General features: G+C 42.6%; 1 protein-coding gene and 1 long non-coding RNA gene across 21 annotated transcripts in view; one reads left to right on the top strand and one right to left on the bottom strand.

Annotated features, from left to right (window-relative positions):
* LOC126988436 (zinc finger protein 708-like) overlaps window positions 1-16,580 on the bottom strand; it is a 227,702-nt gene extending 211,122 nt beyond the window's left edge. For 12 of the 20 annotated variants that reach the window (XR_007741944.1, XR_007741943.1, XR_007741942.1 and 9 more), the window contains exons 1-2: window positions 9,275-9,437; window positions 5,668-5,784 (exon numbers count right to left, since the gene is read on the bottom strand). Coding sequence is in view for 5 of the 20 variants with exons in the window: in XM_050846529.1 (XP_050702486.1) it covers window positions 2,270-3,550 (1,281 nt within the window). In the remaining 15 variants the exon portion in view is untranslated. Of the gene's footprint in view, window positions 1-2,269; window positions 3,652-5,667; window positions 5,785-9,274; window positions 9,438-13,253; window positions 14,945-16,464 lie in introns of those variants that run through there. The other 8 variants (XR_007741945.1, XR_007741946.1, XM_050846529.1 and 5 more) reach the window with 3 other exon arrangements.
* Window positions 1,619-13,543, top strand: LOC126988441 (uncharacterized). The gene is made up of 2 exons (XR_007741953.1): window positions 1,619-1,766; window positions 13,163-13,543. It is a non-coding gene; the product is annotated as an uncharacterized LOC126988441 (long non-coding RNA).
* Window positions 16,581-18,431: the final 1,851 nt, after the last annotated feature.

Genomic DNA, 18,431 nt, shown 5'->3' with positions numbered 1-18,431 from the left:
TCCCTCCTTGCCTGCTCAAAGTTTCTCAAAGATCTTTCCCCCCTCTCCCCAACGTACTCTTGCACCCTATCCCTCCATTTCACTGGAGGTCGTCCTCTAGCATTCCCTCCCTCTATCTCACTCACATACACCCTTCTGGTCATCTTACTCTCCTCCATTCGCTCCATGTGGTCAAATCACATAACCTGTCGCATAACCTGGCCTGGAAAGTCTTTTAGGGAGTGAATTACAGACTTGGCATCGTTGCTTGGGTGATGGATGGTTTATGTGCCAGTCTTGGCCTATTCTGAACTTTTTCTAAGGTGCATCAAACACCATTTCATACTTAGATCATCAACATTAAAACACTAGGTTAGTTTTTTTGTTACTCAAAAATCACTATATCAAAGAGAAAAATCATTTAACTTTGCCCCCAAAATGATTATTCACTGCCTGAAAATTTGTGATCCTGTTGTAAAGAGCGCAAACAGAGACCAGCGGCTTGTGTTATCATGTGGCAGCGTGGCCTCTCAGCTGCGTCTCGAGTGACGGAGTGAGTCCCAGTGTTCCGGTTCCCAGTGCTTCTTTACTGAAGTGACTGTTAAAGTGTTAATGGTGATAAATAAGAATAACTGAAATAGCAGTGATGGGCCAGTTCACGAGAAACCAGTGTTTGTAAACAAAAGCGCCAGCTTTTGACGGCGGGGACGCCAAAACACAACACCAGTTCAGGCGTGTTTAGTCGTCCATAGGTACGTGTCAACGTGTGGTTTTCAGGTTTTGTAAGTTTTCTAAAATACAGATAAAGAAAATTTGAATTCATCTATGTTTTTTATTTGAAATATCAATAAAGTATCGTTTTCGCCTATCAGACATCGCTAGCTAGTATCGGAATTGTGGATTTATATCGGGAATCGGTTATCGCCTCTATTTGTGTCACCAGTTAACGAATATCGGTTATCACCGATAAGGTTTTCCATTGTCAGTTATCGGGTATCGGGAATAAGGTTTTCTGTTATCGTGCCCAGCTATGGAACTTTTGAATACGTATTGCCTCACTACGACAATAGTAATAATCTCAGGAGTAAAAATATATAACTACCAAGACTATTGATATACAAGAACATAAAGAACCTTGTTTCCAGCAGTCACCAGCCAAACGAGTAGATGGTCATGTATCGGAGAGACCGAACGGCGTTGATTCAAAACACTAACCTCCACCAGCCTGCCTTCTCTCGCTCCTCCTCTATTCTTTACACACAATATCGCTCATTCTGCATTTCCTTACCGTTTGCGTCTCTAGGGAATAAAATGTTGGAGAACTCCAGGCAGTAGTTTATTTTCGTGCCACAAAACCTGCAAGAATTATATCGAACAGACGAGCATGGCGTCGGGGCAGCTTTGGTGACCAACACAGCGGCAGCGGCGGCGAGCCACAAGGAGGCATAGTTGTAAAGATGAAAATATATTCCAATCTTCTTTCAGTCTAATTTCCTTGACCCCGGAAAATGATTACATTATTCCAGAAGACCTCAGCCATGATGCAGTATACGCGTCCTCAGATGTCAGACGAGCGTGACAAGGAAGCAGTATTCGCGTCCTCATGTTCATTGGGGAAATTAAGGGTAAATTTGACTCAACTGAATCTGTATTTATAAACCAAAATCTTCTAAAATTTCACTCAGTACATAAGTATTAATGTATTAATTTCTAAAATATTAAAAAAACTACCATGGAACTCAACTCGTTGAATCTGCTCACTAGGCCAGAAGTAACAAGGTAACCAGGTGTGTCTTTACATTTGAACTACTTTTCAAACACAGCATCTTATGTTTTGGTCCTAGCCTGTGGAATTCTTTATACACGGAAATTAAAAATCTAGTAAATAACGGTAATCTAGATCAATTCAAGGTGAAGGTAAAAGAAAATGAATTAGCCCTTCAGAACTCAAGGCATGAATTTTTCATTATAATGTAATCTTGTTCATTATTCTTATTTGGTAATCCATAAAATAATTTGTTCCTTTATACACAACATTGCGTAATCAACCACATGCAACAATGTATTACGTAAAAAGAAAGCTGTCTGTCAGTGAGCTATGGCTCAACAGACTGTGCCATTATTCACATCCATACATGTATCTACTGTATCTGTGTACATCACATAGGCCAAATAAATATGCTGACTTAACACCTCCTCCACCTACACTCCCAAATACAGCAGCACTGCAGCACAACACAACACCTCAGGGGAAGTGGATCTTTATGTGTTGGGCAATATCCCCCTTAACCTTGAAATGTTTCCCACAAACATCACACTTGAACTTTCTCAGGCCGGAGTGTTTTAAGGTATGTATGTTCAAATGAGTCTTGGTAGTGAACCTTTTGCCGCACTCTAAGCATTCATGAGGTCTTTCGCCAGTGTGTGTAAGGGTGTGGCTGTTGAGGTGTCTCTTCTCAATAAATCGTTTCCCACAAAATTCACATTCATGATTTTTGTCACCAGTGTGTGTGAGGGTGTGGTTGCTGAGGGTACTCTTTTGAGTAAATCGTTTCCCACAAATTTCACATTCATGATTTTTTTCACCAGTGTGTGTGAGGGTGTGTTTGTTGAGGGTGCTCTTCTGATTAAATTGTTTCCCACAAATTTCACATTCATGATTTTTTTCACCAGTGTGTGTGAGGGTGTGTTTGTTGAGGGTAATCTTCTGAGTAAATTGTTTCCCACAAATTTCACATTGATGATTTTTTTCACCAGTGTGTGTGAGGGTGTGTTTGTTGATGTTACTCTTCAGAGTAAATCGTTTCCCACAAATTTCACATTCATGATTTTTTTCACCAGTGTGTGTGAGGGTGTGGCTGTTGAGGGTACTCTTATGAGTAAATCGTTTCCCACAAATTTCACATTCATGTTTTTTGTCACCAGTGTGTGTGAGGGTGTGGTTGTTGAGGGTACTCTTCAGAGTAAATTGTTTCCCACAAATTTCACATTCATGATTTTTTTCACCAGTGTGTGTGAGGGTGTGTTTGTTGAGGGTACTCTTCTGAGTAAATTGTTTCCCACAAATTTCACATTCATGATTTTTTTCACCAGTGTGTGTGAGGGTGTGTTTGTTGAGGGTACTCTTATGAGTAAATCGTTTCCCACAAAATTCACATTCATAATTTTTTTCACCAGTGTGTGTGAGGGTGTGTTTGTTCATTTCAGACTTCCCCCTGAGTACTTCATCACATTTATAATTTGTTTCACCAGCATGTATATGAATGTGTCTGTTGAAGACACTCTTCAGACCAAACCGTTTTCCACAAACTCCACATTGATGATTTCTTTCACCATTGTATCTAACAGTGCGTTGGTTGAAGGAACTCTTCACACTGGATCCTTTTCCACTAACTTCACTTTCTTGGTTTCTTTCACCAGTGTGTGTAAGGGTGTGTGTGTTAAGGGTACTATTCTTACTTAATTTTCTACCACCGTCATGGCGTTCATGAAGTCTTCCACCAGAGTGTGAGGGTGTACTTGTTGAGGTCATCCTTCCCAGGGAGTCTTCTCCCACACCCTTGGCATTCATGCTTTCCTTCACCAGTGTGTGCAAGGCTGTGTCATGTGACTGTGCTTTCAGTCTCAGATCTCACACTCCAAGTTTCTTTCCTTTATGGCTGGAGATGCCAACAGTGGTGGAGGTGGTTCTTCCGACCACCCTGATCCTCACACCAGTGGCAGTCTGCTCCTGCTGGTCCCGGCCACCCAGGCCTTGCAGCCTTTACTGCAACACTGATCTTGATGTGAGGAGTTGGCAGGTCTTGCAGGAATATCAGGGGAGTTGTGGCAGGCGGCAAGGTTCCCCTGACCCCACACTCAGGGACCAAGCCAGCAGGTGCGGCGTGGGATGCAGGAAGAAGTCCTGAAGTCAGTGGCAGTGAGGACACAGTGAGTGTTGAGCACAGCACTGGCCTCAGACCCTCACCTCAGCACCAGTGGTGGCAGTCAGGAAACAAAGGGTTGTTTGCTATTTCCTGGAACTGTGCTTCCCGCCTCAGACCCTCACCTCAGCACCAGTGGTGGCAGTCAGGAAACAAAGGGTTGTTTGCTATTTCCTGGAACTGTGCTTCCCGCCTCAGACCCTCACTTCAGCACCAGCACCAGCACAAGTGGCGGCCGTCGAGGTACAAAGTGTGTGCTGTCTTCTAGCACAGTGCTCCTCCCAGCATGGCTGACACCACTTCCTGGTATGTAAGAGATGAGGTGTTAATGCAGTGCCTTGTTCCAGTAACATATATATATCTGCTTAACAGCCTACTGCAGGAGGTGGCCTCCTCAGGCCCTGCTGTCAGTGGGATAAATGTTGTCATATTCTGTGGGCTGCCTCTCCTCCCATCCTCATAACTCCCAACACAAACACATACTATAGTTGCTGTCACATAACCTGGCATGGATAATCTTTTGGGGAGTGAATTGCAGACTTGGCATCATTGCCTGGGTGATGGAAGGTTTCTGTGCCAGTCTTTGGCCTATTCTGAACTTTTTCTAAGGTGCATCAAACACAATTTGCATTAATGCAGCCATGATTGCCATTTCCACTTAAGGGTTGCCTGTAAGGATAGCTGAGGGAATACTGTAAAGGAGCTGTTTATGGGACGCCATCTTTGTTTCAATCTCCTGATCCACTGTTCCGCTGGTCTCCCCAACCCTCCCGTGGGAGTGTGGCTAACAAGTCAGTTGCCTTGTGTCCAGTTGCAGCATAAGTGACACTGGCCACACCTTTGGACCATACTGTAAAAAAAATTTATACTGCTTTATCGTACAGTCACAGCCGTTGTCACCTGAATGCCAGAGCTGGAGTCTGTTTTTCTAATCTTTTCAATTTTTTACTAATTCATCGTCCATAGCCACCTCACTCTCCCCGTACCTGCCTTCCCCACCCCTCCTCGTCCCCGTCTTAACGGCCCAAAAATTTCTTCTGATGAGAGTGTGAGGCACTCTAGTTTCTCTCTCCTCTCTCTCTCTCTCTCTCTCTCTCTCTCTCTCTCTCTCTCTCTCTCTCTCTCTCTCATTTTCCATCTTTGTCTCACACACACATACACACACACACACACAACTTTTGCTTCAGCTGTATTTCTTTCCTTCCCTTCCTTCTCTCAGTTTCCTCCCATCTTTTCCCCCCTCCTCCTCCCTCCCTCCACCTTTCCCCCCTCCTCCTCCCTCCCTCCATCTTTCCCCCCCCTCACAAGAAAGGTACTCCCGTGGGACCAGATGCCTTGTCATTCTCCATTATGTCCCAAGATATACACAATAATATGTGAAAATTTCATCCCAATCAAATATATACAAATGGCTAGACAGGAATGAAATGGAAAAAAACTTTAGGAGCCAGTGTATCTCAAAAATTAGTTTTTTAAAAAGGACAGAGTGGAGAAAATAATAAGTTACAAAACATTGTAATTTTTTTTTCTTTGAAGACAAAACAAAAAATAAAAAAAGTTACTTCCAACAAAATGTAGATAGGTAAACAAAGTTTCTATGGTATTTTTTCAAACCAATTAACTGAAAAATAAAGTTTGAAAGATAAAAGAAAATACGTTTTGTTTGGGTCTCTCCTAAACTTCACCCAAATTTCATGAAATTCACAGAATATCATACCTTTACACCTACAACAACATACTAAAATTTCAAAGCTATTGGACGTACCATATGTGCTGGAGGACACCCTGTAGTCGCCCCCCTTAAAACAGCTGGTGGTGGGGAGGGCTATGAAGACCAGGAAAATTGTGAGGTAAAAGCTGCTGTTGCAATGATGCTGTCTACCTGAAATGAACAGTTTTTGTGCTCTACTTACAGCAATAATATATATTTTGTAAATAAAACCACCAATGGCGGCATGTGAGCCAGCGCCATTTTGATGGCGACAGTGCGCCTGCTCCATAAATGCATGGAACCCCTCTCTTGCTAAGGGATCGAGTGTTAAAGCAAAATAGAGTATCAAATATTAGAGATTCCGGAGTTCAAGTAGTTGGTTTGAGAGGCTTTTATGTTGGTTGCATGTTTGTCGTGTCTAATAAGGGTCGCGGTCGGGTGTTCCTGTTCCCTTTATATTTTTCACTTAGTCTTTTTCCAAAGTCTTCATCAACTCTCTTCTTACTTTCTTTTATTGCTTGTTTTAATTTAATTTTGCATTCTCTATTTTTCTTTTTCCTTTCCCTTTTTACTTGCTCAGCCACATTTCTTCCTTGAGTTTCCTTAAAAAGTTCCCTTTTCTCTTTTACTATCCTCCTTATCTCTTCTGTCCACCATGAACATCCTTTTCTTTTTCCATCTCTCACCACTTTCATCCCTAACACTTTTTTTGTTGTAGTTACCATTATTTCTTTAAATGTTCCAAAAACTTTTTCAATATTTATACTATCTTTTACACTTAACCCGTGGGCTTCGGCCATGGGAAAGCCGAGAAGTGGCTGAGAAACGGCAACATTACACTGCATTTTGAGACTAAGAAAAGAGCATGGAACGTATATCAGAGTACTCCTCTCACGACCATAAAGCCATTTAAAATATTTACTTATACTCAAACTCCATTCTTTTTGGGTGGTGTTTGTTACAGAATAAACAGTCTCGTGACACATGGCATCTAGCCGAGAGTCGCTTGTTGTCTACTTTAGAGAATTTGACAAGTGATTAATGTATGGATAGCTAATTCAGTCTGCCATGACCTTACAGCACCACCCATGATGATCAATCACCCACCACAGTGACCCAGTTCATGCATGGTGGGTTGCTCTATGCCGCCACCGCCTACAATTAGCTCGAACTAGGCGTTTAGAGCCGAGCCTGAGTCCACCGTTTCAGCGGACCGACTCGCGGGAGCCCAAAAATGGGTCCACCGACGCTCCCGGGTTTAGGCCACTTAAGGACCCCAATAAGGAGATTCACTTATAGTTATCGTTAAAATAGTTAATTCCTGATGTTTCTTGGCAATAGTTAGGCGTCAGAAACCGGCAAATACTATGCTCTGAGTACGACAATCTGGCAACGGTGGTCTGGACCAACACATTTTCACAAGTATGGCTGACGCCTGACGTCCCAAGCTATTTGCACCCCCGTTTTCACTCAAAGTGACACTCAATTTAAACAAGCAACGGAAAGAGAAAAGAATGTGGAGGCGGCAATGGCTTGCAAGAAGAGAAGAGGGCAGTGAAGTGATGCAACTGTTGCAAGAACTACGTCTAGAAGACGAGGAAGGCATGTCCCGTATTTTCTCAATTAAAGTGACATCGGAGGCCCTGGTCCAGGCAACAACACTCATGGCTGAGTGAATGTATAGGGACAGTGGGGTGTAGCTTCTTCCTCTTCTCTTTTCTTATTATTGTAAAATGCCAGTATTTACTCTTTTCTCCACTCCAACACGATCACAGCATGTAACGAAACACACGAGAAATTAATCCAGACAAGGAAAGGTTTTGCCAGCACTGGGGATCGAACCCACGACCAGTGTAATGGGAGGGCCACTCCTTAACCAGTCGTCCAAAGAGGTACCCCACTGGCTAAGTGGGTTAGGGGAGGCTTGCCCATCAGGCAAGTCAGCATTACAATTGCTGATGAACATAAGATCACAGGAGACTGCAAGAGGCTGAGTGGCCTACACAGGACAGCTCCAGAATCCCCCCAACTACTCGCGATGGGTGAGATGTAGTTTCAGGGGTTACAGGTAGAGGCTTGATCCTTGTTTACCTTCAGTACGGGCATACGCTCCAGTACCCTGTCACCCTGTCATGATGATGATTATGAATACCGTCGTCCTTCGGTGAAATCTACCGTAGCTACGGAAGACCGTGGACACGTCAGAAAACCATGGAATTGAGAACCATGCCAGCGGAAATCGTGGTTTGACTGAAGATCCACGGAAAACTTGCCCAGTGTGCTAACCCCATAACAATTACATCTGATTCACGGTAAAGATTTGTTTTAGTACCGTGCTAGTATCTCATTATCTACTTTAAGAAACATCACTGTCTCTTCATATATCTTTTCTACAAACCTTCAACAGTCATGGAAATGCTTTCAAAATCCAATCCAGGGACTTTTATTTTACTCTTGAAAATACGGGATAATGTTTACGAAAGTGGATCGCCTCCTTAGGCGGTGCTGCCGCCGCAGCCGCAAAATAGCTCGCAGAGGGTTTAGAGTGGGGAAGCATATTTAAACTACTCCAACCGAACTTTACGACTCTGCTAGCAGTGGGGCTGCTCCCCCCACCCCACATGTATATGTGACTTATTTTTGAAAGGAGGTATTTCTTGCAACACTGGCTGCACTGCAGCCACGCCTGTCGCCAGAGCAAACCTGTTATTTTCATGCTAATACTGCGAATTTTATCATGGACATGAATATAACCTAACCTTAGCTAACCCTACCTAACCTAACAAAACCCTCTGTGAGCTATTTTGCAGCTGCGGCAGTGCCGTCACCGCGGCCAGCACCAGAGGAGGCGACGCACTTCCGTAAACATTATCCCGTATTTTCAAGAGTAAAAATAAGTCCTTGAATTGGATTTTGAAAGCATTACATGATTGTTGAAGGTTTGTAGAAAAGATATATGAAGAGCTACTGATGTTTCATAAGGTAGGTAATGAGATACTAGTAGAGTGCATGTTATGCACCTGTACGGGTGCCCTGTGCATCATTAATCCAGATCCAGATCCAGCAAACTAACTAACTAACTAACCAGCTGCAATACTTGAAGATGGAGCAGAGGCGGCGGGTCCCCAGACTGGCCGTGGTGATGACACCTACTAGATCTACAACAACAAACAAACAACTAACTAACTAACTAACTAACTAACAAACTAACCAGCTGCAATACTTGAAGATGGAGCAGAGGCGGCGGGTCCCCAGACTGGCCGTGGTGATGACACCTACTAGATCTACGGCAACAAACAAACAACAAACTAACTAACTACTAGCCAGCTGCAATACTTGAAGATGGACCAGTGAAGATCATCAGGGAAGCGCCGATACAAAGGCAAAGCTTCCCGAACGACACCTGACCTGACCTGACCTGGAGCAGAGGCGGCGGGTCCCCAGACTGGCCGTGGTGATGACACCTACTGGATCTACGACAACAAACAACAAACTAACTAACTAACTAACTAACTAACCAGCTGCAATACTTGAAGATGGAGCAGAGGCGGCGGGTCCCCAGACCGGCCGTGGTATGACACCTACTGGATCTACGACACCAAACAAACAAGCGGTCAAAGCCAACTAAAGTAGCCGCAAAAAAATAAAGCTACACACCCACCAAGTAGTTGTGTGATGTGCTGTACCCTCGGATTTGTGTACAACAAGGCTGCAGTCTTGCTCTGAGTGTAACGCCTCGTTGTGCATGAAACTACGTACGTCGAGGAAGCCAGAGCCTAAGCGAAGGCCCCCATGGTTGTCTCCCTCTTGGGCGCTGAGACCCGTCTCGCGCCAGGGACGGGTCCTGTTGGCTTTTTATATATATTATGAATTTACCAATTAACACTTGTTTTTGGACGCTGACCATATATTTTTGTTTCGACCTGAGAATCACACAAAATTGGAAGGTGGATCAACCTACGGCATCAAATCAGAGCTGCAACGGGACGCTCTGGGCGAAAAATGGCCATTTTCGGCCATTTTCCGCCATTCCGACACATACGCTAATATTTCGGCTTACAATTTCGTAGTCCGGGTTGATAGGTGGTCTTCTGGACAGCATGTGGGTAGTTTTAAGCCACTCGGCGGCGGCTGAAAAACCCCAGCTTGGTGGCACCGGGCGGGGATTGAACTCGCGTCCTCCTGAACGCGGGGCCGTCTCGCTAACCGTTCAGCCACCGCCTCCGATAAGGTTTTCCATTGTCAGTTATCGGGTATCGGGAATAATGTTCTCTGCTATCGTCCCCAGCTATGGTTTTCAATACGAATTGCCTCACTACGACGATAGTAATAATCTCAGGGGTAAAAATATACAACTACCAAGACTGTTGATATACAAGAACATAAAAAACTTTGTTTCCAGCAGTCACCAGCCAAACGAGTAGACGGTCATGTAGCGGAGAGACCGAGCGGCGCTGATTCAAAACAGTAACCTCCACCAGCCTGCCTTCTCTCGCTCCTCCTCTATTCTTTACACACAATATCGCTCATTCTGCATTTCCTTACCGTCTGCGTCTCTAGGGAATAAAATGTTGGAGAACTCCAGGCAGTAGTTTATTTTCGTGCCACAAAACCTGCAAGAATTATGTTGAACAGACGAGCATGGCGTCGGGGCAACTTTGGTGACCGACGCAGCGGCAGCGGCGGCGAGCCACAAGGAGGCGGAGTTGTAAAGATGAAAATATATTCCAATCTTCTTTCAGTCTAATTTCCTTGACCCCGGAAAATGATTACATTATTCCAGAAGACCTCAGCCATGACGCAGTATACGCGTCCTCATATGTCAGACGAGCACGACAAGGAAGCAGTATTCGCGTCCGGTGCTACTTTAGCTTGTTATCTACGTGTCATGAATCTACTTTGGTATGATATCTACATTTACATTGCGATCTACGTCTTATGAATCTACTTTGTTATGCAATCTACACCTTATATTGCAATCAACACGGTACAAGAACAAGGAAAACACTTCTCTTCATTGGTTTCGAGAGAATGTGTGGTACAAGAACAAGGAAAACACTTCTCTTCATTGGTTTCGAGAGAATGTGTGGTACAAGAACAAGGAAAACACTTCTCTTCATTGGTTTCGAGAGAATGTGTGGTACAAGAACAAGGAAAACACTTCTCTTCATTGGTTTCGAGAGAATGTGTGGTACAAGAACAAGGAAAACACTTCTCTTCATTGGTTTCGAGAGAATGTGTGGTACAAGAACAAGGAAAACACTTCTCTTCATTGGTTTCGAGAGAATGTGTGATACAAGAACAAGGAAAAGTGGAAAACACTTCTCTTCATTGGTTTCGAGAGAATGTGTGGTTAGAGAGCCTGAAGCATAAGTGGAATGTCTGTTTGAGTGTTGAAGCTCCGATCCCTCTTCCACATGGTACAAAAACAAGGAAAACACTTCTCTTGGTTTCGAGAGAATGTGTGGTTAGAGAGCCTGAAGCATGGGTGGAAGGTCCAGTCCCGAGTCCATAAGGTACATGTGGCAACAACACACTTCATTTCGCCACAGACATCATTCCAGACAGCTTTGGTATGTTATCTATAGTTTGTTATCTAATTTCTAATTTGCTTGTAATCTACTTTGTTTCCTAGATTTCAAAGATAGACCAGTTATTTATTTTTCTTAATTCCATTAACCTTAGTAAATCCTCCTTTATATTTCTGGCTTTGATACAGCCCTCAAGATGCTCGCAAAAGACTTCTACACCGAAATCAGTGACGAAACTACGGCACTGGCATTTTTAAGAAGACATCCATGAACTTTTGGATGAAGAACAATGTGTTTCACCGTGTCATCGATGTGGCGGAAAGATGAAGGATGCTCGGAAAAGAAGACGAAATGGCGAATTTACGCCCGTTCTTCGTTGCAAAAACCGTGGATGTCAAAGTTTTCGTTCAGTTCGCAGAGGCAATGTATTTTTTCACTTCACAGATTTAAATAACAAACTAAATTGCAAGTTCTCTCTTTGCCAAATTTTAGAATTGACCTTTTATTTCATACAAGACCTCTCATGATTTGGTTCAAAGTTTAACTAGTGAGGCACTGAAGCAATATGCAATTGGTTAATTATGTGCAGAGAAGTTTGTACAGCGATTGTTTCAGTCCAGAATCGTGGTCAAATGGTGGGCACTGAAGAAGAGGCTGTGCAAATTAATGAAGCACGCTTTACAGGACGTAGAAAATACAACAGAGGTTGAATGTTGCAAGGAGACAGGGCTCCAAATTCAACAGACAGCGAAGCTGAAGTGGAGAATAACCGCAGCCATGGAAGGCGCATTGATGGTCCTTGGGTGTTCGGTTTGAAGAAGGGGTCAGATTGCCGATATTTTTACGTCCAAAGAAGAGACCGTGAGACACTTCAGCCAATTGTTCAGCGAGAAGTCGCTGAAGGCTCAGTAATCCATTCCGACGAATGGAGAGCTTACTCTAATTTAAACCAACTCAATTTTCGTCATTTTTCCGTAAATCATCAGCAAAATTACGTCAATCCCAACACCGGAGCACATACACAAGGAATTGAAAGATCATGGCTTGACGCGAAGATTCGTATATTGAAAAAAATGAGAGGCTGCAATCAAAGAACACTTCAATCCCATCTAGACTACTTCTGCTGGCGGATGATGAGAAAAAAAGCTCCTGACTTATATTTAGCATTTTTATCCGATGTACGTGCTGTTTATCGCTAGAATATTTTTAATAAACATTTTAGACATTTTAGATTTTTTTTTCAATTAAATTAGACATTTTAGAATTTTTTACTGTTTCAATTAAATTTTCTGTTATATATAATGTATTATATTGTGATTTACTATGTAGATATTCAAATAAAATTTTGTACTGTGCAGACATTTAAGCCGAGGTGCATGCTGTTTATTGCTAAAACATAAACGAAATAAAAAAATTCAATATTTTAAGCACATCTTTATTTTATGAGCCTAAAATAAAATTCGTAAAGTGTAAATATTTTTTCCTTGTAGATATCAAGCCAAAGTGTTGTGTAGATATCTTTTGAGTGTAGATAACAAGCCAAAGTAGCACCTACATGACCTTATGTTCACTGGGAAATTAAAGGTAAATTTGACTCGACTGAATCTATATTTATAAACCAAAATCTTCTAAAATTTCACTCAGTACATAAGTATTAATGTATCATTTTCTAAAATATTGTTGCGAAGACGACCATTCCCCTGTCGATAGCTGAAACAAGCTGTTGCGAAGGCGGCCATTCCCGCCTCCTTTATGACCGTGCCGACGAGGAAACGAGCATTCCCCCATCCAGGAGTCACGTGAGGGAAAGCGGGCAGCTGATTGGAGGCGGCCCGAGGTGTGGATGGAGCCGGCAGACGTCGGCAAGGGGCAGTTGAATCTATATTCATAAACCAAAATCTTCAAAAATTTCACTCAGTACATGAGTATTAATGTATTAATTTATAAAATATTAAAAACTACCATGGAACTCAACTCGTTGAATCTGCTCACTAGGCCAGAAGTAACAAGGTAACCAGGTGTGTCTTCACATTTGAGCTACTTTTCAAACACAGCATCTTATGTTTTGGTCCTAGCCTGTGGAATTCTTTATACACGGAAATTAAAAACCTAGTAAATAACGGTAATCTAGATCAATTCAAGGTGAAGGTAAAAGAAAATGAATTAGCTCTTCAGAACTCATGGCATGAATTTTTCATTATAATGTAATCTTGTTCATTATTCTTATTTGGTAATCCATAAAATAATTTGTTCCTTTATACACAACATTGCGTAATCAACCACATGCAACAATGTATTACGTAAAAAGAAAGCTGTCTGTCAGGGAGCTACGGCTCAACAGACTGTGCCATTATTCACATCCATACATGTATCTACTGTATCTGTGTACATCACATAGGCCAAATAAATATGCTGACTTAACACCACCTCCACCTACACTCCCAAATACAGCAGCACTGCAGCACAACACAACACCTCAGGGGAAGTGGATCTTCATGTGTTGGGCAATATCCCTCTTAACCTTGAAATGTTTCCCACAAACATCACACTTGAACTTTCTCAGGCCAGAGTGTCTGAAGGTATGTAAGTTCAAACAATTCTTTGTAATGAACCTTTTGCCACACTCTAAGCATTCATGAGGTCTTTCGCCAGTGTGTGTAAGGGTGTGGCTGTTAAGGTGACTCTTCTGAGTAAATAGTTTCCCACAAAATTTACATTCATGATTTTTTTCACCAGCGTGTGCGAGAATGTGTCTCTTGAGGTGATTCTTAAGAGCAAATCGTTTCCCACAAATTTCACATTCATTATTTTTTTCACGAGAGTGTGTGAGAGTGTGTTTCTTGAGGTTACTCTTTTCAGTACATCGTTTCCCACAAATTACACATTCATGATTTTTTTCACCAGTGTGTTTGAGAGTGTGTCTGTTGAGGGTACTCTTATCAGTAAATCGTTTCCCACAAATTTCACATTCATGATTTTTTTCACCAGTGTGTGTGAGAGTGTGGTTGTTGAGGGTATTCTTATGAGTAAATCGTTTCCCACAAATTTCACATTCATGATTTTTTTCACCAGTGTGTGTGAGGGTGTGGCTGTTGAGGTTACCCTTTACAGTACATAGTTTCCCACAAATTTCACATTGATAATTTTTTTCACCAGTGTGTGTGAGAGTGTGTCTCTTGAGGGTACTCTTCTGAGTAAATCGTTTCCCACAAATTTCACATTCATGATTTTTTTCACCAGTGTGTGTGAGGGTGTGGTCATTGAGGGTACGCTTCTGAGTAAATCGTTTCCCACAAATTTCACATTCATGATTTTTTTCACCAGAGTGTGTGAGGGTGTGTTTGTTGAGCTTACTCTTTTCAGTAAATCGTTTCCCACAAATTTCACATTCATGATTTTTTTCACCAGTGTGTGTGAGGGTGTGATTGTTGAGGTTACCCTTTAGAGTAAATCGTTTCCCACAAAATTCACATTCATGATTTTTTTCACCAGTGTGTGTGAGTGTGTGTTTGTTCATTGAGGGTGTACTTGTTGAGGTCATCCTTCCCAGGGAGTCTTCTCCAGTGGTGGCAGTCAGGAAACAAAGGGTTGTTTGCTATTTCCTGGAACTGTGCTTCCCGCCTCAGACCCTCACTTCAGCACCAGTGATGGCAGTCAGAAAATAAATGGTTGTTTGCTATTTCCTGGAACTGTGCTTCCCACCTCAGACCCTCACTTCAGCACCAGCGGCGGCCTTCGAGGCACCAAGTGTGTGCTGTCTTCTAGCGCAGTGCTCCTCCCAGCATGGCCGACACCACTTCCTGGTATGTAAGAGATGAGGTGTTAATGCAGTGCCTTGTTCCAGTAACATATATATATATCTGCTTAACAGCCTACTGCAGGAGGTGGCCTCCTCAGGCCCTGCTGTCAGTGGGATAAATGTTGTCATATTCTGTGGGCTGCCTCTCCTCCCATCCTCATAACTCCCAACACAAACACATACTATAGTTGCTGTCACATAACCTGGCATGGATAATCTTTTAGGGAGTGAATTGCAGACTTGGCATCATTGCCTGGGTGATGGAATGTTTCTGTGCCAGTCTTTGGCCTATATTTCTAAGGTGCATCAAACACCATTTGCATTAATGCAGCCATGATTGCCGTTTCCACTTAAGGGTTGCCTGTAAGGACAGCTGAGGGAATACTGTGTAGGAGCTGTTTATGGGACGCCATCTTTGTTTCAATCTCCTGATCCACTGTTCCGCTGGTCTCCCCAACCCACCCATGGGAGTGTAGCTAACAAGTCAGTTGTACCTCGGGCTCCCTTGTGTCCAGTTGCAAGATAGGTGACACTGGTCACACCTTTGGACCGTACTATAAAAGAATTTTCTACCACTTTATCGTACAGTCACAGCCGATGTCACCTGAACGCCAGAGCTGGAGTCTGTTTTTCTAATATTTTCAATTTTTCACTAATTCATCGTCCATAGCCACCTCACTCTCCCCGCACCTGCCTTCCCCACCCCTCCTCGTCCCCGTCTTAACGGCCCAAAAATTTCTTCTGATGAGAGTGTGAGCCACTCTCTCTCTCTCTCTCTCTCTCTCTCTCTCTCTCTCTCTCATTTTCCATCTTTGTCACACACACACAGCTTTTGCTTCAGCTGTATTTCTTTCAGTTTCCTCCCATCCTTTCCCTCCCTAACGGCTAACGGCTAACTATGCGTACCATCGCTAACCGGATCGTTGGCAATACTGCTCATTTCCCAATATGGCCGCCATCAAAACGCATCGCGCGTATGTATAATATGCTTTTTCACTACCTTTACCACTTTCTGTTTACTTTTGAGTTTTTCCGCCTTCATATTACGATTAAGGGACATGTATTTCGTCCCTAAAGTACAATATGGAGGCGTAATATCGTATTTTCGAGGCGCGGAGTGATTTTCAATAATTACCGAATCATCTCCCATCTCATGTAGTTAATAGTCCCACTCTTGACACATTTAGGAACAGGATCATCAGTCATTATCTCCCTAGTCCTGGCCCTTTACCATGTCCCAATTCCTTTCCTCATCCTAACCCTGTCCTGGCCCCTTGAATCCCCCGCCTATCATGCCACCCGAGAGTGGCCCTCTGCGGGACCTCTAAAAATGAAATGGAAATAAACACAAATTGCACGTTCATGTTCTGGCAATGACAATGTTCTGTTCTGCTGATGCGGCGGCCACAGCACAGAAAATGCTGGCATGGTCATCCGCCAATTAATGCACTCTCAGATAAACACTGCAATAGACTAACTGCCGTGCAAGTAGCCGCAAAAAGTAAGGCTACAAACGCTCACCGAGTGGTTCTGAGGCGAGTTCTTGGGTCCTGGGAAGCCAAGCCGTGCTTACCTTCCTTCCTTATCAATCAATCGATCACCTCTCGCGCCAGGAAGACCCGTCCCGGGCCAGGGACGGTCCCGGAGTCTTGCAATGTACTGCATGTAGGTGTATTTATTTCTTGCAATATGTGTGTGTGTGTGTGTGTGTGTGTGTATTTATTTCTTGCAATGTGTGTGTGTGTGTGTGTGTGTGTGTGTGTGTGTGTGTGTGTGTGTATTTATTTCTTGCAATATGTGTGTGTATTTATTTCTTGCAATGTGTGTGTGTATTTATTTCTTGCAATGTGTGTGTGTCTGTATTTATTTCTTGCAATGTGTGTGTGTCTGTATTTATTTCTTGCAATGTGTGTGTGTGTGTATTTATTTCTTGCAATGTGTGTGTGTGTGTGTATTTATTTCTTGCAATGTGTGTGTGTCTGTATTTATTTCTTGCAATGTGTGTGTGTCTGTATTTATTTCTTGCAATGTGTGTGTGTGTGTGTGTGTGTGTGTATTTATTTCTTGCAATATGTGTGTGTCTGTATTTATTTCTTGCAATGTGTGTGTGTGTGTGTGTATTTATTTCTTGCAATGTGTGTGTGTGTGTGTATTTATTTCTTGCAATATGTGTGTGTGTATTTATTTCTTGCAATGTGTGTGTGTGTATTTATTTCTTGCAATGTGTGTGTGTGTGTGTGTATTTATTTCTTGCAATATGTGTGTGTCTGTATTTATTTCTTGCAATATGTGTGTGTCTGTATTTATTTCTTGCAATGTGTGTGTGTCTGTATTTATTTCTTGCAATATGTGTGTGTCTGTATTTATTTCTTGCAATGTGTGTGTGTGTATTTATTTCTTGCAATGTGTGTGTGTGTATTTATTTCTTGCAATATGTGTGTGTGTGTGTATTTATTTCTTGCAATATATGTGTGTGTGTGTGTATTTATTTCTTGCAATATGAGTGTGTGTATTTATTTCTTGCAATATGTGTGTGTGTGTGTATTTATTTCTTGCAATATGTGTGTGTGTGTGTATTTATTTCTTGCAATATGAGTGTGTGTATTTATTTCTTGCAATGTGTGTGTGTGTATTTATTTCTTGCAATATGTGTGTGTGTTGAATTGAATTGAAATATTTATTGTTGTAAAATACAACAAAGGGGAATGGCTGGTCTTGCAGACAATATAAGGCACTCTTTCTACCGTAGGTGACATTGGTGTCTTGCGAAACATGGACATAGTGGATAGAGCTTGGACTACCCCTCTCATATAGCAGCCGGCAATGCCAGAGTCGATTGAGCTTTGTGTGTAGAGTAAGTTTTAGTCTGCCCTTGATATAATTATAAGTATATTCTGCAGGAGTGCCTTCTAAAGTCCTATTAAGGGCACGCCGAGCCAAAGCATCCGCTCGTTCATTAAAAGGGATGCCCACATGAGATGGCACCCAAGTGAAGTGAACCCGATGATTATCCCTCTCTGAGCCGTCAATGGCAAGAAGACACTGATGTACAATATCGGCGTCACATGGAGCGGTGGACAGTAGTTCATATAAGGCCCCTTGACTATCGACAAAGAAGAATACATCTTTAGCAAAAGGAACCACAACATGTAGTCCTTCCAGAATGGCACATAGTTCTGCACGCATGGAAGACTAGGTGATCTGGAAGCCTCTTGGAGATTTCAATATCAGTGTAGGCCTGTGGGCTATCATAACTGCGGTTAAAGACACCACAACTTGATTTGCTGCCATCAATAGACCCATCACAATAAATATGGACAGCATGAACCAGGGGGTAGGCTGCTATTTTTTCCATGAGATGTGTTTTAAGTTCATGAGGAAACCATGCTGATTTTGGAGGTTGTAGCTGTTCTATGTCAACACTAACACTGGGGTCTCCAAGAGGGGTACATGGGAGTATGGACAATGTTAAAATATAGGTTTACAAT

The sequence above is a fragment of the Eriocheir sinensis genome, chromosome 69, assembly GCF_024679095.1.
Source record: "Eriocheir sinensis breed Jianghai 21 chromosome 69, ASM2467909v1, whole genome shotgun sequence".
In the NCBI taxonomy this organism is placed as follows: Eukaryota; Metazoa; Arthropoda; class Malacostraca; order Decapoda; family Varunidae; genus Eriocheir; species Eriocheir sinensis.
This window is presented reverse-complemented; position numbering and strand designations above follow the sequence as displayed.